Here is a 23,390-nt window from a genome sequence, read left to right on the forward strand (position 1 = left end):
CCTTTCTTTCTTGTCTTCCTCCCTAACACCTCCTTCAGTCAGAAGCAGTGTTGAAATATTCCAGCTTCTCTATTTCTTGAGGCTTCAACCTCCTCCAGCTCTCAGATCTTCCATATGTGCTGCTTTAAACTCTCTGTGTGAGTGAAGGCAAGAGGAGGGAACCCTATGCAAGACTTGTCTTTAGTCCAGTAAACCAGAGATGAATTGAGCTTGGAGGTCAGTTCTGATCCTATCCTTATCCCAGGCTCTCAGCTCTGCCAGGAGTGGCATGGTATGCACAGGGGCCAGGACTGGGTCATTGTGGGGTGGGTCTAAGTTTTGATTCTGTTTTTCCTAAGTTTGACTTTTAGCAACTTCAGGATTTTGGCCCCGGTCCAACATTAATCATTACTCTAAGCCCAAACCTGGTTCTTTTTGGTGTCTGGAATGGTTATTCTTTTTTAGAGGTGACAAACTAACACATCCTATGTGTTACATATCTTTCACAGTAAATGCCAAGCTGTCAGAATGAAAATGTCACATAAATCATACATACAGTGTTTACTTTAAAAAAAGATTGACTCATACAAATTTAAAGAAGCCTCCTGATGGTGCCATCCTCCACAGCAGGTTAGCCAGGTACTGCCCATGTGAAAGCAATGTCTCTGTTTCCAGAGTTGAAATAAACAGTGCATCAAAACAAGTCATCAAACCAAAACAAAATGTATTTAACATAGTGCAACAGTCAATGCCATAAGAAATCACCATATGCAGAGTTACATATAATCTACACATACTAATATGACTTTACAAATCTCATATTACACGTAGATACACACAGAACTGACTCGGGAGGAAACATTTGTTGCTAGCCCCTCTGAGGGCTCGGCTTCTGACCTACCTGCCATAGGGAGACACAACACCTTGGTTTTGGGAGTTACTGTATTGCGATTGTATTGTGTTCTCCTGCAAGTTGGTGCCCACCTCAACTACCCACCTAATGAAATGTTGCAGAGCTCGCTCAGCACATGGCAGGTTTGGCATCTGTTGAGGCCCTGGGGATCCTGAGCTTGGTCAGAATCCCTGGGCTGGTCCCTGGCTCTTGGAAGCACCGGCCACCTCCTGTGGGTGGCATTGCCAGGCTGATCTTACACCATACTGAAGTCTCACAGGGAGCCTTGCAGGAAGAGTTTTCAGACCATTGGTGGGTGGGCTGTAGTGGATTAACACCTTTCCCTCCCTGACCTCTCTCCTCCTTGCCAGCCCCTGCAGCTCTTAGCAAGTGCTAGGAATGAAATAACCACAAACCAGATAGATCTACAGTCTTAAAAATAGTGGCACTACCAGGGCACTGATCTAAATTACGGCTCTTGACAATTGCTAACAGTGGTGGAGCTGAAGGAGGTTAACTACATCTGGAAATGCAGCAGGTCTGCTGCAGACTAGGCAGGGCACAGTTAGCAAAATGCATGCTTTTTACTTTATTTGTGTACCTCACTACTCTGTGGTGAAAGTCCTCAGCACTTCTCAGTGGCATACCCCGTGGCTGTGTTGATGGACACCAAAATTTGTGCTGCAAATACCTTATTTTTGGGCAACAGAAGCCAATTACAAGCTGAAAAACATCCTCACTAACAAAACCCCAGGAACGGGCAATGAGAAATTGGAAAGCAGGGGTGAGAAAACAAAAAGAGGAAGATGAGAAGAGAGAGGATGAAGTATAAAAAAAGGAGATGATACATGAAAGAAGAGGCAAAAAGACTGAAATAATAAAGGCAGAAATAATTCTTTTAAGAATCCTTGTTTGGGGTCTGTAGCACGTGACTCAGAGCCTGCAGATCTGAATTCTCTTTCTGTCTTGACGCTGACTGGCTGCAGGCCTTTCGGCATCTCACTTGGCCTCTCTGTCTCTTGAGTTTCCTACCTTGCAGGGCAAACTCATTGCAAAACACAGGCTTTTCAAATCCTCCCGTGAAAACAGCTGTCAAATACTGACTGAAACGTAAAAGAAAAGAGCGGGAGGGGAGGAGAGGCAGAGACTCAAGAAACAAAGAAACAGTGAGAAGTAAGAGAGCAAAAGGAAGGGGAAAAATAAACATGGAGACCAACAGGAAGAGAGAGAGAAGCTTTGGAAAGAAGGTTGGCCACTTGTGAGGGTGACCATATACTTGTGGAATGTCAGGAAGAACTGAAATCTGAAGCTTGTCCTTCTGACTGACACTTGTAGGCTGGTGGCATCTCTGCAAGCACAGCAGTGAAGTTGTTCCATAGCTGAGGAGCTGAGAAACCATGGGAGCCCATCACAAAGATGTTTCTAAACAGGAGGAGCGTCTGACATAGAAGTGCTGTCCGTCATGCCCTTCCGGCCTATGCACGATCAAGACAGGGAAGAAGCGGGCATCGTGGTAAGTAGGGGGGTTCTCGTTGACTGCCAGCTGGCTGGAGTAGGAGCAGCACTGCTCATCGTGGCAGCCCCGGTCAGCAATGCTGCTGCTGCGGCTCCGCCAGAGGCCTGTCCTGTGGGAGCCATGGACACGGCAGAGGGAGAAGCGGCTGGTGTTGAGGGACAGGCGGGAGTTGCCACTGCAGCTGTGGAAAGCGTGGCGTGAGAAGATGGAGGAGGTGCTGGAGGCACGGTTGCAGCGCTCGCAGCCGTGGGCCACCTCACTGTACCGACACACCGTGTAGCTGTTGTATGCTGGGGAGTCAGCCAGATCCATTAGCATAGCCTCCGAGTAGCTGGGAATCAGCTGCCGGTTGGTGCAGATATGCCATTCCAGCTCTGTGCTGTCCTGCGTGGCATCCCGGGGCATGCGGTAACGGTAGAGGGGCTCCTCTGTCGTGGTGGGTGCTGTGTATTCCAGGCCCAGAAGCTTCTCCACGTGGTAGTGGACGTACGCAGTCCGATACTCTATGAGTACCCTGAGAGGCCATGAGATCATCAGGATGGCCGCTACCCAGAAAGCATAGTGGGACACATACCATGGGAGATGATCTGGGTCCCCGTAGGCCATCATAAGCTCTTTGAAGTCCACGTTTTTGAGCTGCATGCCTTCCCTCACCTCCATGTAGTCATCCAGCCCCTCGATCTCTGTGAAGAAGTGAGCCCTTTGTGTCAGGTAAGAGTTCTCAGACTCAATGTTGGCAAAGCTGAAGCATTTGGTGAACCTCAGCTTGGTGGCTGTGTGGCTCTCCAGGCCTAGGAGCTCCTTGGAGATGTCCTTGTATCCACAGTGAGAGTAGTCAAACTCAGCTTCAGCCACATGAGTGTTAACCCTTTCGTGGTAGACTTGGGTAGTGGTGTAGGCATCACCATTGCGGTACCGGGTTACCTGCCTGGTTCGCCGTACAAAGTGGTAGCTGATGGCCTTCCACCAGATGCATGGCGTGGCTTGCTGCATGCGGTTGATACATTCATAGACACTGTCCACATCTGCCTTGTACTGCAGCTCTCTCTTGACGTGGCAGTGCCAGCACTCCACCAGGTACACCACATACAGCATGGAAAGGAAGGCCAGTGGGATGTAGACATAGCCATCTGAGCAAGGACTGTCATGGTAGATCATGGACTTGCCCTTGAAGGAGCTGTCGAAGCTGAGCTTGGTTACTCGAGCCAGCTGACACCAGGCCACTGCTCCCAGGCAACCATACATGAGGATGGAGAGGAGGAGGCATTTCCAGTGTGACTCTCTGCACATGCAGGCACTCAGGGATTGCTTCACGGGGCGTTGCTTCAAATCACACCACCAGAGATAAAGGGAGAAAGACAAAGAGAGGAATCTGTCAGTCACACTGCTTTACATAGTACACACAGTGCCTTTTGATTTCCAGACTGGGTTTGCTCTTGACTGCCTGAGGATGGGGACACCACCCTACTTCATAGACATTGGGATATTAACTATTTTGCCAGGAACATTGTACCAGGGACAGAGGTCTCTGGACAAAACCACTTCCTTGCTTCCTCCAGCTACCAGGAGGGAAGTCCTTCATGTGGCAGTACGCACATCTAGGTCAGATGGGCATCTTGATGAGGGTGAAACGGGTCCTCAGATTCTGTACCCTGCAAGGAGCTAGTACTCATCCCCATCTACACACCTTCCTACAGGGCCAATAAGATTTTGAAGTGGGGCTTTCCCCTGTGCTTTGGGGGGTTCTCACACTGTGCTGCTGGAGAACTGGGGAACAGTGTCCTTTGTGGGGCCAAGACTCCATGGGTTGCACCGACGCATGGCACCGGTGCCTGGCAGAGCTGAAGCTGCTGACTGAGTCAGAGGTGACTCAGCCCCAGCCCTGAAACCTACTGGGTGATTGACACCATTCTCTTGGAGGCAAGCCATCAGGAAAATTACCAGATTCAAGCAGATATATTTGAAAAAATTGTCAGGATTACAGCGTCGTGCACATAGCTTCAGGCTGGTTAAAAGACAAGCTCCTACCTAAAATACCTGAAATGTTCAAGCACTGGGGCTAAGGGTTTGTGGGAGTGAATGTTTAAAATATAGCATATCCTTCTCTTTGAAGTCATAAAAGTCAGGCTGGCAGTGGAGAGGGAGTTTGTATTCCTGCTATGCTCACCAGGATGATGTGGTTGTGGTCCTTACCTCTGCGATGTTGCAGTGAATCAGCTGCGTTGTCATGCTACGTTGGGCTATATTAAGAGGCATGAAATCCAGCCAAGGAGCTAGAGGAAGCAGAGTTGTCTCTGCAAAGAGCAGTAGCAGCGTGGGTTACACACTCGGCTGGCAGCAGCTGCTCTGTTGCAAACATGTGACAGGAGACCCCCTGCTCACCCAGTAGGTAATGTGGAGGGCTGAACACATCCCTCTCATCACCACCGTCCTTTTTCTCCCCTTAACTCTGAGGAAAAGACAGCAAGACATGCTGATATTTGTGCATCATCATGCCCTCTGCTGAGCCTGATTTCATGCAAAAATGGAAGCACGCAGCTACTCCTCCTCCCAAGGGACCACCTCTCATGCATCAAACTACTTCATAGATGCCAGCAGATACTAGGTTTGGTATCTGCTGTATATCCCCAGTATAGCTTCTCTCAAACCCAGAGCAGTTATGATTCTGTAAGTGAGCTTGAACCAGCCAGGAGTTTAAGGACCAGCATCTCATGACTCAGGAAATAATAGCACAGCACCACTAGAAAGAATTTACTGTTTTCTCAATGAGATGGAAGCATTGGCACCTAACCTTGCTGGGCTATCAGATCAGATTTAATACTGCCTTTTTTTTTTTTTTTCTGGAACAGAGAGCCACTCCTGAGTAACTATAGAGGTTTTTATGGTTTGCTGTGAGCACTGCCAAACTAGAATTCACAGGGTTAGGTTTTGATTTCTTAGCTTTTAATCTGACATTGCGTAAGTGCAGAGCAATTTTATTTATTTTAGGGAGCTATAGCATTCATCTGCAGCAAGGAAGGGCAGAATTTGGCTCCTGATTCCTCTTGATGCATCTAGAAGGAGCCTATAAAAAAATCTATTCTTATTCCAAGCCTTTTGTATATATTTATGTTAGAATGAAGAATAATTATTTTGGACTGTATTCCTTTTCTTAACAAAATGGGTGCAGAGGAAAAAAAACAGGTTATATACACACCTTTTCTGCAGGTAGGGCAGACATAAACTTCAGTATAAGAAAGAATAAGGCTGTTTTCCCTAACTTTTTGCAGGAAGCCTTGAGGAAAGCAATCACTACTTAGGGGAGTTTTGCAGTCTACATCCAGTCACAAGGAGTCTACATCCAGTCACAAGGAGTTTCACCATTGGAAACTCTTGTCAGATACCCACTCCTCAGTCCCAGTGCCACTCCTGATCAATGTAGGCTTCTCTGCAGTCACAGACACAGCCCAGGTCAGAGCCCCAGGCTCTCCTGGCTTTTGGGGACTCCACCAGGAGCTTCTGGTCTTCTGTTTTTTTTTTTTTTTTTTTTTTTTTTTGCCTTGACTTTACTTGGAACAGTTTTTAAGCACTGTAGTAATGCAAAAATATAGACTGTAATGAAGAACTTTAAATCTCCATCTTTTTTTCCCCAGAAAGTCTACTGAGGACAACAAAACAGAATGAAACTCTCTATTCTAATCACTGGGATGATGGAGGTGAAGACAGCAGGATGGTATTCTAACATGGGAATTGAAGTCCACTCTCATTAGGTTCCCATAGGCACATCTTACACAAAATTGGATCTGGTTCATACTCCAAGGAATCCCTGTGGACCCACCTAAGGATGTCTAACAGTCAATTGTAATGAAAAGTGTGTGCTTAAATACTTCAAGAACCCCAATATTTATGACTTATTGGCAGCACTGTCTGCCCGGCCCTCCATGCAGCCATGTGAAGGATGTCCTGTTTCAGTTAAGGCACTATTTGCCAAAGGCACTGCAATCCTCTTCTTTCCTTTATCTCACTTCCCTTTGACTAATAACTTCTCTGATCTCTGAAGCTCTGTGGTCCAACTTGCAACCCACAGCTTGGCTTCTACTCAAGGACTGATTCAACCAGCCCTGCTGCTTAGAGTTATCAGTGGCTAAACTGGAGCCTGAGAGTTGGCAAATGCTTCTTAGTGCTTAGCCCCATGAAATGCCTCCCACACTTTGGGGAACAAGGTGGCTCTGGTCTTACCAGTCCTGATCAGAGCTGGGCTGGAAGCAGCTCCAAGGCTTGCAGGTCCACATCTCCGTGGAGACACCTCAAAAATGGCCATCAGCCCCCTATGCTAGGAGGTCTGGATCTTCCTGAGATGGGTTACCTCCACTGTTTTCACTGTAGCTTGTAAGAAATGCAGTTTCTCTCCTTGTATTGAGAGGACATGCAGCCATACTGCCCACTCCCAGGCGTCTCAGATTTACACACAGCTATCAGTCCGGTTCAGTAGGACCTTCATGCTCAGAACCCTTTGGGAAAAGGCTCTTCTTTGCTGCTAACTAGATCCCATTCTCTGCAGGTCCTCAGTTACAAAAGGATGTCTCTAGGGACTACTACACTGGCTGTCTCTCCCATTTTGAGTCTTGACTATGTTCCTCTGGCTTATATCTCTTTATTTCTCTTTCCTTTTGCTGAAACAATTATCTAACCCAACTATAGCATTAGAAACACTAATAGTGTGTTCATAAGAAAGACAGGAAATGCAACAAATAATTACAGTAAAAGCATCAGACATTCAAAAGTCTAATAAGGAAATGAATCTTTCCATCTATCTCTGCATAACAAATTCATTAGTATGTTAAGCCAGTGGCTCCCAGACTTTATTAATTAGCATACCAACTTCTTGCAATCTCGGTGTTTGTGGTACTATGTGGAATTTTCTCCTTTCCAAGCATAGTGTTTCAGATGAGAACAGGGTAAGCCTGTATTTTGGGACAACTACAATAAATGCTTAATGAAACTAATAATTTCCATGATAACTTGGGCCAGTCAGTGAATGAGAGCTGTGTTCTCTGAGGAATGCTGTGGCTTCTGTGTCGTTTTGATGTGGTGCAAAACCCTAACCCCCTGAAAAATATTAGAGGAGAAATGTAACTGAAGAAATTGAGGACAGCAAGCTTGACAGCCAAAGGCAAGCAGTCACTGTTCCATATTAGGCAAAAACTCAGTCACCAGACACCTTATCTGTGAACTAGAACTCACAGATTTTAGCCCCATAAATAAGAGATTGGGGCAGCCCTGCTCTGAGCTGCCCTTGGTCCCTCTCTGCATTTGTACTGGGGCTTTTTTGACGTGTCCTTTCCAAAAAAATCTCAGGCAGAGCAACAGGTGTGTATCCCACTCAAAATGGAGAGGGAGCTCCATGTTCTCCCAAGCTCTGTTTGTTGTCTGGTGGTACAAAATCTTCCAAGACATTAAATGATAGGTGCAATTTAATTAGTTGCTGTAGTTGCTGGAAAATAGTCTCAAAAGCCCTAGCTGCTCAAGGAGAACAGGAAATTCAACTGACACCTGCAGCAGACGGGAGTTTCCAGGCTGGCAATGTTTTGGTTACTTCTCTTTCAAGGAACTTCTGTGCAGAACTTACTTTGCAAATGATAAATCACACTGGCGGTGGCTGAAAGGGCAATTGCCTTCAAAGCCACCCTCAGATGGCAGATACCCAAGATAAACGCCTGTATGAAGGGACCTACGTGGAGCTGGTACACCCACCCCACACTTGTCCCAGCTTTGCAGCAGCCAGCTCAGCTTCTGGCTACAGCAGCAGTGATTAAAATCATTAAAAAGTACTCTGCATGGTAATGGCGTGTAGATTTGGGCTGTTAATCTTGCCTAATTTAAAGGGGTGGGGAGAAAGCAGTAGGAGAATGTGTGGTTTTTCACTTAGCAGCTGGAGCAAATCGTGGCCAGGGGCTAAAGGGGTGGGTGGGTAGGGTTTCATCCCTGGACAGCTTGTGAGTGACCAGCATAATACAGCTAGACTGTAACTGGCAACCGTTCTAAGTGAGCTTACAAGCAACTGCATTGAGGGTGGCCAAGAAGGCAAGGCATTAACAACCACCCCACCATGCCACAGTATCTCCTTAGAAGGCACATTTGAACTGCAAGAACATGTTTCTGGATGACCTGTGTCCCTGGGTTTCTTCCTTGTGATGGGTACATAAGAACTAATGAGCCCTGGGGCAAAGGTCAAGGCAGGTATCCTTGCTCCCCTTTGTGAGCGTCCACAAGATAGCGGGGAAGGAAGGGATGCTAGAAGCCCAGACATATTCCATCAGCTCAGGTTTTTGGGAGCCTACTTTGAACCTCTAGTGCCTAAATTTTACCAGTGGAGGCTCACTGCTTTGCTGACCTTTGGACATCAGCATCTCTGGTAGCTGGATTCATCAGTTTATCACATGGCTGCCCCTAGGTGATGACAGAGATAGTTATGATACAATAGTTCTTTAGTACTCCCAGGTAGTCATAGGAATTTCTCCTATCAACATGTGTTATGATCCAAAGTGCATTTACATCTTAAGACCAGGACACACTATGCCTTCTGTCTCTTGCTCGTGTACCTCACAGGTAATGCAATTTTACACTACAGTCCTACGTGCAGCCCAGTGACTGGTAGTTGGTAAAAGCTCATCTTGCATAAAGACTTCCTGCTTAACTTTATAGACAAAAGCAAATTAAGAACTTAGAATCCTTTCTGCAATTTGTTCTGATGATTGAATTTCATCACCATTGTAATTTTCTCTCATTTTAGCCCCCATTGATGGCAGTGGGAATTCCCGTTCTGAATGTAATGAAAGACTTCATACTGCTGCCTCCTCTCTCTCAAGGTGCCTCTCCATTCTAATTATGACACCTCTTGGCTTCTGTTTTCCAAATTAAGTGGGTCAAAGTCTCCAAGTCCTTCACTGCACAGCTTTATTTATTTCCCAGCTCTCTTTGGGGCTTTTCATTTTCTCCAGAACCTTTAGACCCTTCTTAGGGTGTATCCTGCAAGTGGATGCAGGATTTTAGTACTTATTTCACTAGCATTATACCCAATCATAAAATAACCCCCCATTTCCACACATTTTGCATTTTAAAAAAAATCTCCAAGAGTACTATTAGTAGATTTTGGCTTGGGAGTGTATATCCAACCATTCACCTACTTTGCTCCTAGGTATTTTTTGAGTCACTGTTTCAAGGACAGCTAAAGGACTGGATGCACTCTCCACTCTGAAATGTGTAACTTCAGATTTGGCTTTGAATTGAATAATGAAATTATCAAATGAAGCAGACCTCTCTGCAGGACTGTGCTCATTGTTACAGACCAGCCTGGTAATGTTTGTGCCAACTGTAAATGTTAGCAGCAGTGATTTTATGCTTAAGTACAGCGAATAGCACCAAATCTAGTAATTATTCCTCCACAACTCTGCCAATCTAATGGCTAAATATCCCATTAACTTTGCAGGGCCATTGTCTTCATAAAGCCAAACATCAGTCATCAGCACAAAGCTGTGGGTGCTGCGTGTGAGGTGCTCCTCACACTTCCAGTGCTACTGCCAGGGGCAATTCCATGTGCAGCTCCAGACGCAATGCTCAGACAAACCCTGCCAAAGCAGTGGAGCACGTCATTACTTAGCTTGTTGTTGTCACACACTATTCATCAGTAGTTGTATTTGACTTTAAAAACAGGTGCATGCCAATGTGGGCTCCAAGAGTTACTTCTTTTTCTTTACCGATTACAGCACACAAATGGTTATAGTGACAGCTACAAACCTCTTGTTTTGTACTTTTCTAATTAGGACTGCCATAATAAATTGGAACTGTAGGCTGCCAAACTGACCCTTATGGAAGGGGAGAAATAGCCTGTGAAGTTCGAAGGAAGCTGACCAAACAATTTTGCAGTTAGTCTTTAAAAAAATTATATATAATTTTGCCAGATGTTTACTATTTCTCTGTAGCTTCTAATGACAAAATGTCTTTTTCCTCTTCTGTCAGATCCAGTGCTTCAGTCTCCTTGAAAACTCCAGCAAGAGCTGGATAAGCAGAAAATATGCTATAACAGCATGAATTTATTCTAATGCTTGTTTTGTGGACAGTTTGGGGTCCAAGTTTAACTGCCTTTGTCTGGTTTGCAGTCAGATATCTGAGTTCCACGATTTCAAAAGCATTCAAATTCTCCTTCAGGGAAATCGTGCCAAAAGCATTTCCTGTCCTTTGAAACGCCATGTGTGAACATGTTTGCCCTTGGTGGCTGACCTCAAGAGCTTCAATGTTGCTGAAGCAAAATGCTATCATGTCTAAAATGAAAGAATAAGACAAAACAGAGGGTACTGAGGACGTGGCCTGAATGGAAATAGAGAAACGAGAGGGAAATACAAGGAGGGGGGAGTGAAAAGGTGGAAGAGAGGAGAGGATAGCCTAGAGATGCTCTGAATGCAGATGTCACCAGTGCAGATGATACTGAGGAAGAGAAAGGGAGGCAGCAGCCAAGGATGGGGACCTGCCAGCCCAGGAAAAGACCTGAGTGAGGACCGGCATAGGGAAGGAGTGACCCTGTCAGCACTGAGGGACCCGCTGAGCCAGCAGTCCTCTCAGCCCATCTACAGTCTGAAAGCAGCTCCTCCTGACCAGATGCTCCCTTTCTGCTGGGAACTTCTCTAAAAACTCAGATCTACACCCCTGTCTCCTCTACTGTGGAATAAAGCTGTGATAAGATTGGGCAGAGTCCTGCAGCAGTTACACTGTGCTGCAGTGGTGACGCTGTGGTCGTGCCTCAGCAAGCAGAGATGCGCGACAAAGCCTGGCATCACAGCAAGCTTCTGCTCTCCTCCCGGAGCTGGCTGCAGTGCTGCAGGGTGACCTTATCACAGTCCTCAACAGCAAAGTGACCTCACAGCTTGGGATTGCTCATGTGAGCAGCGAGTCAGTCTTCTTTTTTTTTCTTTTATTTTGCAAACATAGTCTTCCTGTCCATGGGAAAAGAATGTGGGAGAAACACTGACACAGGGCTGGAAGAAGGAAAATAGAAGCAAAGAAGAACTAAAAATAGGGGGAAAATTAATTCCAGCCACAATTTAATATGACTTCGTGAATGATGAATATATCCCAATGCGATAAATGAAAGGTAAAGAACGATCAATAACTACAAGTCACAGATTTTGGCAGGTGGTGATCTGCCTGGATGAAAGCAGATTTTTGTCTAACTAGGAGGCTTCTTCCGTTTTGATCAGGAGAGGGCAGTACAAAATGTTCCTGATGGACTGCGTAATACAGGGAGGCCCACCAAGGCTTTGCTGAAGTGAGGTCTCAGCTGTGCTATTAACAATTACTGAGGTGATCTCTGATGCCAGGCCCAGCCTCTGGTGTGCTGAGAACAGCTTCACTATTTGTGCAGTAAAACAGGATGATGCCATGAGGGCAAGGAGATCTCCATCTGCCTTCCCCTAGAAGCCACAATAGATGTGGGCGTGGATATCACCTTACAAGTCCTGAGGTGAAAGAACGGCTGGCCCAAAGAGGCTGGGGTGACTAGAGAGAAGACAACCACAGAAGAAGAGTAAGAGTATAATTCTTCTGCCTCCTAGGGCTAAGTGAACTCCTAGGTGAGATGTTCATTAGTACAGAGAAGAAGGAGCCTGCAGGGCAGTGCTAACCCAGATGCTGGCGTGTGATGGGTAAAAGAGATCCTCCATTATGTGACCCAATCTGGGCACTGCACGGGGCATTGGTAATAAGGCCTGGTGAGGGAAAAAGGAGATATTACAACAACCATCTCATAAATGCCCTCCTGGGGAGCCTGAAATAAAATCCCTCCTCCCGTCCATCTTAAACTGCAAGAAGCCCATTACCCCCATCGCATGCTGAGCCAATAGAAAGTGCTCTCAGCATGGCTGCCAGCATGGAGGGGATGGGAAATATAAGGGAAAGAAAGCACTGGAGAAAAACATTTAGCATCAAAGAGAATTTCCCTTTGTTCTTTGAGGAGGTGGTATTGCATGTATGTTTTGAATACATCATTTGCTCCTCTGCCATTGAGCTCCTGCCAGAATGAAAACTTCATGCAGGCAGAAGCTGTCACAGCACTTCCAAGCAGAGATGCTCAATGACTTGGTTTAAGAGGAATAACCTGTACGCATGGCACAAGTCAGTAGCATCACCAATGGGGAGGCATTTGCTCTGGCAGCTGCACTCCTGCGGTGAGTGAGCATCGCTGAGTTTCTGGTTGTTTATAGCCCTGCAGAGATGTAATCTTGCCTTTCCCTCACTGGAGCAGTCAGGGGGAGGTCTCAGGCTGGTAAGGTGCACACAATGGAGACATTCAATTCTCTGCTCTGCAGAGACTATCACTGGACAAGACAAACCATGAAATGGCACATCTTGCTGATCAACCTGAATGCCAGCTGATAGGACCCCTTTGAGATACAGTACAAAGGCAGCCTGTTACTTCACACCCTTCATCCTCATGAATTCAAGCATCTAAGATACCATCAGAAGAAGAAAGCAGAGGTTGGGACAGAAGGAGCTTCCAGTACTCTAATACTTCAAGAAGAAATAAAGGAAATCACAGAAAAGAAAGACATTTGGGTCACAGGCAGTATTTATGGCACACATTATATCAGAAAGATGGGAAATCTGCTTGCTAAAATTTAAGGGGAGGAAGGTGAGGAATGTGAAGCATTTGCGCCCAGTCACCTCCATTGGCGAAGCACTCATATTCTGCTGCAAGGGAAGCTGTGCAGGTACATTTTTGGCACAAAGGAATCCTAGCAACAGAGTGGTCACCATTTGCAAAACCAAAATCAGGGTCATTCTACCGACAGTTTCTTACAAGCTTACAAAACACTACACTATAAAATTATCCCTTTTTCTCCTCAATTGCTATGTTTCTTCTGCTGGCTTTTGAAACTAGGGACACAAAGCCATATTCCCTTCACACCTCCTTTGGATATCGACAGTTCCCAGTAGTCACATGGTAAATATTACTGGTACAAGGTTCACAGATGTGTGTAGAGCTTCAAGATGTGAAAGGAAATGTCCCTGTAGGTCAGAGCTGAACTTACACTTCATCAGTCATTATGTCAAGAGACAGACACCCATTCAGTGAGGAGGGAAGGTTCAAAAGACTCCTGACTTCTGTCAATCTGCTGCTTAGATCAGAGCTGGAAAGACACCAGTCCCACACAGTGAGGAGGGAGGCTACAGCAGCTGTAGACCATGCAACCCGAGTGATGGATGCAGAAAAAGTGGCATGAACCCTTTGACGACAGGCTTCCCTGACTGTGTTTTTCCAAAGTGTTTCACCATGCACTGACCTGCAAGAGCAGGCATGCTGTAGGCCAAGATGGATCCCCATGACATGCTGCTGCTGTCAGTGCCAGCCCAGGAACCTGCTTCCTTCCATGAGTGCTGTGTGGCTCCAGCCAAGCAAGGCCTGGTATAAAGCCTACAAATGAGGCTGCTGGGATGCCACCTCTACTGGTGACCCTACATCCTCCCGCCTGGCTCAGAGAAGTTATTCACAGGCAAGCAGAACCACATCTGAGGTAATCCTGCAGCTACTGTCTTAGCAGCTTGATTATGAGAGAAAATGAAGGAGGGACATTTCAGAGGCCACACTAAGAGACAACAGCAGGACTTAACGTGCCTACTCTGGCATGTCCCACATCTGTGAGAGCAAGGGGAGCAAGTGATGGCAGGCACACATCCATCCCATCAGCCAAGGGAAAACAAGAGACTATCTCCTGGTGCTTCAGCCTGGAAACAGGGACAGCAGAAATGGGATGGCTCCACGTGACTGACATCTCCTGGACGGATCTGACAGGAATCCATGTATACCATCTCGTTAGTTCCTCACTGGCTATTGGTAGCCTAGTTATCTAATGCCTCTGCTTAGACCGACCTTTCAAAAGAGAGAAGTAGTTCATTATTAATAATGCAATTTAATCTTTGCTTACTCCAAAGGAACACCCTGAGCTTTGAATGGGGGATAGAAAAATCTTGTGAGCACTCAGAAGAAACGTGATCTGGAACTGATCCAAGTTCCAGTGAACTCAAGAGAAGTCTTTCAAAGTGAACTGCGAACCAAGCCTGGTCCAGAAACACAAAGTTTATTTTTTATTCTTTTTTTTTTTTTTTTTGGCCAATGCTGTGCTTTTACATAAGTGGTAACCAGTAAAAAAAGAATGAAATGGCTCTGCGATTTGACCTCTCAATCTCCACCCTTCCTGTCTCCTGTGTGTGACTTTCTATTTGGAGCCATATAACCATGCTTCAGCAGAAGACATCCCAGCTCCATGGCATTGGGCTCAGGCTGCAGCTAACTACTCCTGGCAATAACATCCACCACTGCTCTGTCAGACTCACAGAGTGCCTTTCCCTGAACCTTTTTGAACATAGTTGGGACCTCAGTGATGTGAGATTTTTCAATAATGGTGCTCCTGTTATGATGAGGTAGCATCCCAGAAGTGAGAAAAGAGGATTCATGATGAGTATCACTCCTTTTTCTCACGTGCTTCTCTTTCCTTTCTCAGATGTACATTCTGCAATAACTTATGACAGCACAGTATATGAAAACTTCACTTGATGCTGAACTGGGATGCACAGTACATCAGTCTGTATAGAAGGAGTTCTACATGTCAGCTGGCACTCCCTCTAAATTATGCACCTGATGTAAAGTCACAGAAGCTGCAAGCTTTGTCACCTTGTGAGGCATAATCCCCTCCATCCTCTCCCAGGCATTGACACAGTACCACGAGAAGGGCTGCCAGGTGTGCCAGACACCACTTCCCAGCCTTAGCTCTGCTGAGGGAAGGCTACCAGCCTGACGCCACGCAGCCAGGCTTCTCCAGCCTTCCCACTCACCATCTGTCCTGCCTGCTCCTGCAACATCTCCCCCTGCACCTCGGGGGCTGAGGATGCCCCTCCTGCTGGGGCAGAGTTAAGGTTGCAGTGGGTGTTGCCTGTGGCATATGGTAGCTCTTCCAAGGGTAGGATGGATGGGGGAAGAGCAGAAAGCATAAACTCTTACGCAGGAACTTCATTTCCTTAATTTGGTGATTTGGGATGAGATGCAGGCCACATAGGACCCAGCATGGGTGGTTCTGCTGCTGGCAGCATCCTGGAGATTATAACTTGTCTCACACTGCTGCAAAGATGATGTGAACATTTGGGTTTTGGCTAGTTAACCATCCTGCTACACGAACTGCAACCCCAGAGATGTTTCGTGATGTTCTAATTTTAACTTTGTAGTTCTTAGGCTCAGAGGAGCCAGATTAATGATTATACTATTCAGTGAACTCTTCAGTGAACTATATTTTCCATGATTAGAACTTAAAAACTAATTGACTACTTAGCTGTGCTTTTCTGAAAACTAGAACTCCTGCTGTAAGTGAAAAATCAAACAGAGCCTTATCTCTAGTGCCACAACAGTGACACTGGAACAACTCAGTAACTTGCAGAGCTGGCAGCTCAGCAGTGGAGGTTTAGGTGTTAACTCACTGCCATGTGTCAGAACACATTCAGAAACAACCCCCAATGACTATGGGCCACTGTGGACATTTTGCTGCTTCTAATCTTCTGGTCACCAGCAATAATTTAAGCTGTTTTATTCCAAGTCCATAGTGTAAGAAGAGATAAGTCCCACACTGTGTTCATAGGATGAAGATGCCTCTTGCCTCATCCCTGCAATGGATTCCACTTGAGTGAATGTCAGCCTTGATACCCACCCCTCCCTTCTGGACAGCTTTTATCTTCTAGGATGTCTGAAGTGAGAAAGAGAGAACAAGGAGCATATTTGGGTTTTCAAAGCAGCGTACAGACCCCTTTCTTCCTACTGGTACCAACTGACCATCTCTCCTCCTGAGGGCACAGCTTGCCAACTGTCCTTATGACCCTCCAGTGATGGAGCTCCAAGGGAGCACGCTCCGTCAGAGAGGCCAGAGCCCTCAGAAACCCTCATAGCCAGAGCCCAGAACGCCATTCAGAGCTCAAACACATCTATCTGATGTTTCCTATCTATTTCTTTTAACTCTCAGCAGCTCTTCATGCAAAGTACAGAGAAGAGAGACAACTTCAGAGCACCAAGAACAAGCACATGAACAGAAGATAAAGTGGGGCAAAGGAAAGAACAAAAAACAGAAAAAGATGTGATGCCTCAGCACGGATTTTCTTTTGACAGGATCTGCAATGCAAATGTTTCCTAGAACTGCAGGATCATGAAAAAAGAGCTTTGCTGTTCCTCCAATACAACTATTGTTGGAATTGTTCCCTTGTCTTTAGGAGAGAGACTGTTTACACCAAGAAATGAGGATATCTTTTTGATTTCTGCTTGCTGAATGAATGGGCAGGAGGGGTAGAAAGAGACTTTACCTGTTTCACTCTTACTCAAGAGGGGCAATATTGTACTCTGTGTTAATAATATCTCTTAGGTTGATCATATTTGCTCTGGATGGTGACAGCCTTCTACCAAGCCAATCAGCAGCTATTATTCAGGGTGTTACTCAAGGAGGTGTTGTACAAGAGATTAAGAAGAGCTGAAGGGAAGGGAAAGCACTTCATATTTCATATATATATATTCCATGTTTCATGTTCTCCCTTTAGCCAGAAGTCAGGGTCAGTGCAGCACTTGGGAGAGAGATTTAGCAAGCAAAAAGCCTCTCTCTGAGGACTGGTACTCAACAGTCCCCCCTGACCTTCTGCTTCAAAGAGGGACCAACTCTAATCTCCATCACAGGCCCTGTGCCCTCTCCCCTCTCCACATCTTGCTGTACCTGACTTCTTTTCTGGTGGGCGCAGAAGTCTTAGTGAAAACAGAAGGCCCCTGCAGGAGGAGGAGGAAAAAGGGATAAAAAGCTGGAGAACTAAACACAGGCTAGCCCCCAAGTAGCAGGTGGATATTCAGTGGCACATTTAAGCAGAAAGGACCCAACCATCTTTTGACCTGACAGACTGTGATGCTGTAGCCTGCAAACAAGCCATACATAAGTTTTCTAAACCTGTCACACTCCTTGGTGCTGCTGTGGCCACAATCAGCAGTTTTGAAGCACATTTCTGCTCCACTCTGCACTGGCAGCAAGAGGCAGCTGAAACAGTTTTAAGTGGCATCGCTCTTCTGCAGCATTTCCAAGAATGTCAGTAGGCTGATGACCACTGGTTTCAGAAACACCTACCTAGCTAAGAGGTTTTCGCTCTTTCATTTAGACAGGTCAACTGACTGCACTATGTCATGCCCAATTAGATTTCTTAAATATGGAAGACAAGATAAAACCAGCCACAGACAACTGCTGTTTAATTCTGCCAACACAAACAAGACAAATACGTATTTCAAAATGTCAAGTGGCTGCTGCCTTCAGCTTTCTTGAGTGATTACTTGGCAATGGTAACAAATAAATGACATTTGTACTCACTAGGTTTACTTTCCTGAAAAAAAAAAATTAGAGCTAAGTTTTAAAAATGTAAACATTTAAGACTGTTTCTTAATTGGCAAAAAAAATGCAGAAAAGTCACCATCAAGTCTTCGGTGTAGGTGTAGGCTGTCATAATAACAAGTAAGACAAGAAAGACAGCCAGCCCACAGCTTAACCAGGTCAGTACAGAGCAGAGGGGAGGAAAGTAAAGGAGAACATATCAGAGAAACAATCAACAACAACTGCTGGAATGTTTGGGAAAGCATGTCCCTTCTATTTCTTCCCATCAAGAGTTAATGCATGAGAGTTAATGAGATGGTAAAATCCAACACTGCCACTGTAACCATGACTGTTTCAAGTCATCCAGTTCAAAAAATTGATATCTCAGTGGGAAGAAAAAGAAATACACACACACGCACAAAACAAAAAACAAACAAACAAACAAACAAAACAACCAACAAACTACAAAACAACAGAATAGTGATGGGTAATCTGAGAGCTTGCTCTGATATTCAGCAACAGCTGTAAACCCAAGTGTCCTTTGGAAGAATTGGACCTGGGCTGCAACCAGGGACCAAGCAGCCTCTCTCCTTCCTGCTCCACAGCAGCATCCTCACTTGTGCTGTTTTCAAGAATAACAGCTTGGACTTCAGACACATTCTCTGTTAGTCACTCAGGATTTTATCTCACATTGATTTATCTCCCAATAAAAGCAGTTTAAAGTCATTGATATGATTGAAGTCAGTGTATTTGATCCAAGGCAAATCTGTAAATGACAAGAGTAATAGAGAAGCCCTTGAAATGCCTGTTTAATACTGGACATTTCAGTACAACTGCAGATCCAAGCAAAAAGGACTATTTACATTGAGATGGAAGAAGCAAAAGGAAAAGACCAATGAAGCAGGACTGCGGGGTTAAGACATCATTGTTACAGGCATTTGAGATATAGACTAAAATGTGCAAATGTTTGTGTTGGAACAGAAGAAAAACGGAGAGGAGGATGACTGAAGTGAGATATAATGTGCTTAGCAGAAAGATCAAGTGCTTTTATGTCTACAAATGACTTAGATGTTTTTATGGTAGACTTAATATATTGGAAAGACTTCTATAGCTCGTGGTTGTAGGCCAAATAAATCAAAAAATCCCTTTCAGCATTAACCATCTATTGATCTTCTGAAGGGCTGTAATTACATTGGGGAGCTCTACTGTCAGAACAACAGCTGTATCCTGGACCCAGCCACAGCTCTTAGCAGTGAGCTGTGTTGCAGGCGTTTATAAAGCAATTGGACAGGTGAAAACCCTCATTTTCACCCACAGAAGACAGTTCTTTCAGCCTAAGCTGACAAGTCAATTTTCTATCCTAGGTACTTTGAAAACTGTTGTTTGGCTTTAACCTAAACATCTTGCAGCTTCACGCAGACTTTGCTAAGCCTACTGTATTTCAGCCACAGGACCATGAGACTGTTGACAAGTCATGGAACCCATTAGCAAAAGCTTTAAGCAGACCAATCGCCCACAGAAATGTTCAAGGTTTGTTTTTACTTCCCTGACTGCTTGAAGGCTGCTGCCCGCATCCTTGGAGCATCCGTGCTTGTTGTTTTCTCTATGTTATGAAGAAAGTTCAACCACTTCCATGATTTGTACATGGATTATGCAGTGTAAGTTGGGAGCAAAGACTGCATGAGGTGCAGAGGGAAACCTCAGGCATTGTGAACACAAGATAGCTGGCTGTCCTGAGTATACAGGGCTGTGAGCATATCGTCATCGGCTGTCGCACAGCCCTGCAGCTGTCTGGCCGGTGCCTTGAGGCTCAGTATTTGTTGTGTCAATGCTCAGACGTTATCCGTCATCCCCTGCCTATTATCTGTAAGGCCGCAGTAAGGGCTTCACAGATGATGCAAAGATATACATTTAGCCATATATGCGACAGTGTTTTCTACTGCAGATTAGGCATCAGAAGAGCCTAGACCCCACGGGAAAATGGGAGGGATGACCTCAGTCCTTTGGCCCAAACACCTGAATGCTACCCAGTTCCAGGCTACAAACCCATCTGCGCACTCATCCCACCTCTCCTGCAACTTGCGCCAGTACATGAGAGCCGCAATTCCCTTAACCATCTCAGAAACCCTCGTGAAACGGTAGGCACCCCTAGGACAAAGCCCAAGGCATTCTTAGAGACAAACTTCCACCCGATAGACCCCGTTGCTCCGCGCCGCATCCTCCTGCACGGAGATGCTCAGCGGGGCGGCAAGCGGCACAGGGGAAGGATCGCAGCGGGGCTCCCCGCGGGGCCGGGCCGGCCGGGGAGAGCCGGTCACCCCATCCCGGCTCCCCCAACACCTGGCAGCCAACGGCCGCCCGGCTGCGGGGACCCCGCCCGCTCCCGCCGGCACCCCCGGCACTGCAGGGCGCGGCGGGCACCGAGCACAGCTCCGTTCGGCACCGCGCACAGCCCCGCTCCGCACTGCCCCGCACTCGGCTCCCTCCCCTCGGCTGGCAGCCGCCCCCGCGACGCGGCTGCGGGTCCCGGCCGGGCTGCGGGGGCTGCGGCTGCCTCGCCGGCTCTCCCCGCTCTGCGGATCCCTTTCTCGGCTGCCCGCTCCCCCTGCCCGGCGAGGGGCTCACCGGCCCCTTCCCCGCGCCCATCTCCGCTTTTGCCTCCCGAGCCCCCCCCGGGCCGGGGCGGCTGCCCCCGCCGCCGCTCACCTCCTCCCGCTCGGCGGCGGCCGGCCCCGGCGCGGGGCTGCTGCCCGGCCCGCTCTCAGCAGCCGCCTCGGCTTCCCCCTCCGAGGACATCCTTGGCCATCACCGGCGGCGGGGGCTGCGGGCCCCCGAGCCGCCCCCCGAGCCCAGGGCCGCCCCGCCGGCTCTGCCCGGCTCCTTCCACCATCCCAGGCAGGCGGGCAGGGAGAGAGGGAGGGAGGCGGCGGAGGGGAGGAGAGAAAGGCGAGGCGGAGGGGGGGTGCCCCAGCCGCTCGCGGCCCCCCCAGGTGGGCAGCGAGCGCCCGGCGGCTCCCGGAGAGCCTCTGCGGGAGGCTGAGGGCCGCGGGGTGAGTCCTTCCCGCACCGGGGACTCCCTCCCGCCCCCCTCCTGGACTCAGCTGCCCCCGCCCCGGGGATGCTCGGCGCAGCTTCACGCCTCCGCCGCCCGCCCGCAGCCCCCGGCCGCCTCTCCCCGCTTTTCCCGAAGCCCACACCCCTCCCGGTCTGGCGGCGGCACCGCGCGGCTGGACGAGGCGGCGAGACGAGGAGGAGGAGAAGGAGGAAGGCTGCCCCTGGGGCAGCGCTCCCGCACGGAGCGGCCGGACGGCCGAACTTCCGCGAGAAGCCCGGCTCCTCTCCCCGGCCGCTGACACACGCTGCGGGAGCGAGCCCCGGGGCTGCCCCTGCACTCGCATACACGTGTACCCTCGGGGGATTTCTGCCGCGGTCCCCGCGACAGAGGAAACGGAGGAACCCCGCTTCTCCCTTCTCTCTGCCTCAGCCTTCCTTGCGGGTTCATCCATGCATCACAGGTCCCCCCCAAAGCCGCGGCCTCCCTCAAACTCCCTGTACTGTCAGTACTCCTTCCTCCCGCCTGCTCCCAGCGCATCCAGGCATTATCCGCTGTCCTGCATCCAGGACTGGTGTACTGCACCATCTTATCTCTGCATGTTTGCTTCATGTTTCATTACACTCTTTGCCTTGTGAGGCTCATCTCATTTGATCTGTTTCCCTCTCTGTGCCCTACAGCGGTATGTATTTTAAATGCTTCATAAAATCTTGCAAGCAGGCAAGTGAGCAGACTTGAAGCATCAACCTCAGCTTTAATATTCGCACCTCAACTCCTGCCACGATGTGCTTGCAGCTTATCAGGCGTGCTGCTCTGCACAACTCTGCTCCAGCATCAGGGCTGTGTGTGAGGCTGGCCTGTGGAGCAGGGTTTGTTTGGTGTGTGTATGAACACACAGAGAGAAGAGCCCCAAAGCAAGGATTTTCTAGAATTGTTGGGTCTGCTACATCTGGATTTCAGGGCACTGATTGCATAGGATGACTCTTGGCTGATTTGAGAGGACCCTCCTGGCTTTGGAGGTGAAGGACACCAACAAAAGAGAGGCAATTGGCAACCTCCATTTGGCTTCTGTAGGTTTTGACCATGTTGCAGCATGTGCACTGCCACCATAACCACAGCCACATGTGACTTTTCCTCCCCTGAGCTCACCTTCTGCCAGGACTTGCATTCGTTCTGCTGCATCCAGCACGTATGTGCAAAGTAGTCTGGCTTTTGCTTCTGTCAGACCTGGAGAAGAACTGCAGGAAGCACATAGTGCTATTCAGCACATTGCAGGTTTTCTAAACCACAGGAAAATGCGTGTTTAAAATACCTCGTTTCCTTTCTGTAAGTGGCACAACAGGGAACAATCTCTCAGGGATAAGTTGGCCAGCAGACGGCAGGGAGTGGATCACAGCCTGGTTGCAGGAAGGAGCATCAGAGAATGTATAAGTGCCCCTGCCCTACGTGGCAAAACCTATAGGGGAAGAGAGATGTTAAAATCCCGTCCTGCTTGGTCAGCTTGTGCATTTGTCTGGGTGCTTTGAGTGGCCTCACACACTACAAAAATGGTGGCAGTGCTGGGATGTGATGGAGCGCTGCGGTTAGAGGGGAGATGTGCCAAGCCAGAGAACTGTCCCTGGAGATATCTGTACCCAGTGTGACATCAGTGCCAAATTCTCCCGGTGGGGCCTGCTACACAGCAGCAGTCAAAGGCTCCAGCAGCAATGATGGGAGGCAGCAAAACCGGGGTTCAGCATGCTGGGAGGCAGCAAGGAAGGGGCATCTCCATTTGATAAGGTGACAGGGATGAGTAGTTCTCTGAAGTCAGGGGCTCTGCTGTTAGAGAGAACAGGGAGAGGCTGTGAAGGGAGGTGTCAGCAGCCCAGCCGAGCAGACCAGGAGTAAGAGCATCAGATTTAAAAGCTGAGTCACACAAGGACAGAAAACAAAGACCTGGCAGAGCTCAGGTCTGTCTGTCAACCCATACCAAACAGTCACCTCTGTTTAATAAATACATCTAATACCCAGTGGGCTTTGCAGCAGCCTGAACAGCTTCAGGAAGGTTTTTAATTTATTTTCATTTCCGCAGACACTCTGCTTTTGATGTTGAATAACCTGTGATTTATTTAATCTAAGCCAATCCTGTCTGGTGTTCAAGGCTGCAAGCAGTCCCAGGGACTGGCTCTGCAGCCCTTTCACCTTTAAGAGAAGATGACGTCTCCTGAGGTGATGTTCCCCCAGCTGAGCACAGGGTTTTGATCCAAAAGGCAAAGGCTTGTACATCTTCCTACCTGACATACTGTCAGTGTCCTGGTGGTACCTGAAAATCATGGGAAAAAGCCTAGAGATGAGGCAGACCTGGAGAAAGGATAATGAAGGTTGCTAGCCCTGAGATTGAAGATTTAGAAATGTCATCTATCACTCGGTGCTGTTGTTTCCACCTCTGTGGCTCCAGATTCAGAGCATCAATCTCCATTATCAAGGCTGCCTTCACAACCCAGAGAAACAGAAGAAAAATGAAAAAAAAAAAAAAAAAAAAAAAAAAGGAAGCTTGGATTCCAG

The 23,390-nt window shown here is 47.7% G+C and overlaps 1 protein-coding gene across 1 annotated transcript; it reads right to left on the bottom strand.

Moving 5' to 3' along the window:
* Positions 1 to 590: 590 nt before the first annotated feature.
* On the bottom strand, positions 591 to 20,590 carry LOC136060793 (transmembrane protein 151B-like). Its single transcript, XM_065755588.1, has 2 exons — positions 20,501 to 20,590; positions 591 to 3,710 (listed from the first exon to the last, which is right to left on the bottom strand). Exons 1-2 carry the CDS (start codon positions 20,588 to 20,590, stop codon positions 2,280 to 2,282), a joined length of 1,521 nt encoding a protein of 506 aa, XP_065611660.1. The 3' UTR covers positions 591 to 2,279.
* Between the last annotated feature and the right edge of the window lie 2,800 nt (positions 20,591 to 23,390).

This window comes from Cyrtonyx montezumae, unplaced genomic scaffold (genome assembly GCF_038088225.1).
Source record: "Cyrtonyx montezumae isolate F1298 unplaced genomic scaffold, pur_monq_1.0 scaffold_10, whole genome shotgun sequence".
NCBI classification, from domain to species: Eukaryota; Metazoa; Chordata; class Aves; order Galliformes; family Odontophoridae; genus Cyrtonyx; species Cyrtonyx montezumae.

Coding starts and splice junctions, on each gene's coding strand:
- LOC136060793 (XM_065755588.1), bottom strand. CDS start 20,590: ATGTCCTCGGAGGGGGAAGCCGAGGCGGCTGCTGAGAGCGGGCCGGGC. Junction 3,711..20,500: donor CCGCCGCCGAGCGGGAGGAG/GTGAGCGGCGGC, acceptor TGTGATTTGAAG/CAACGCCCCGTGAAGCAATC.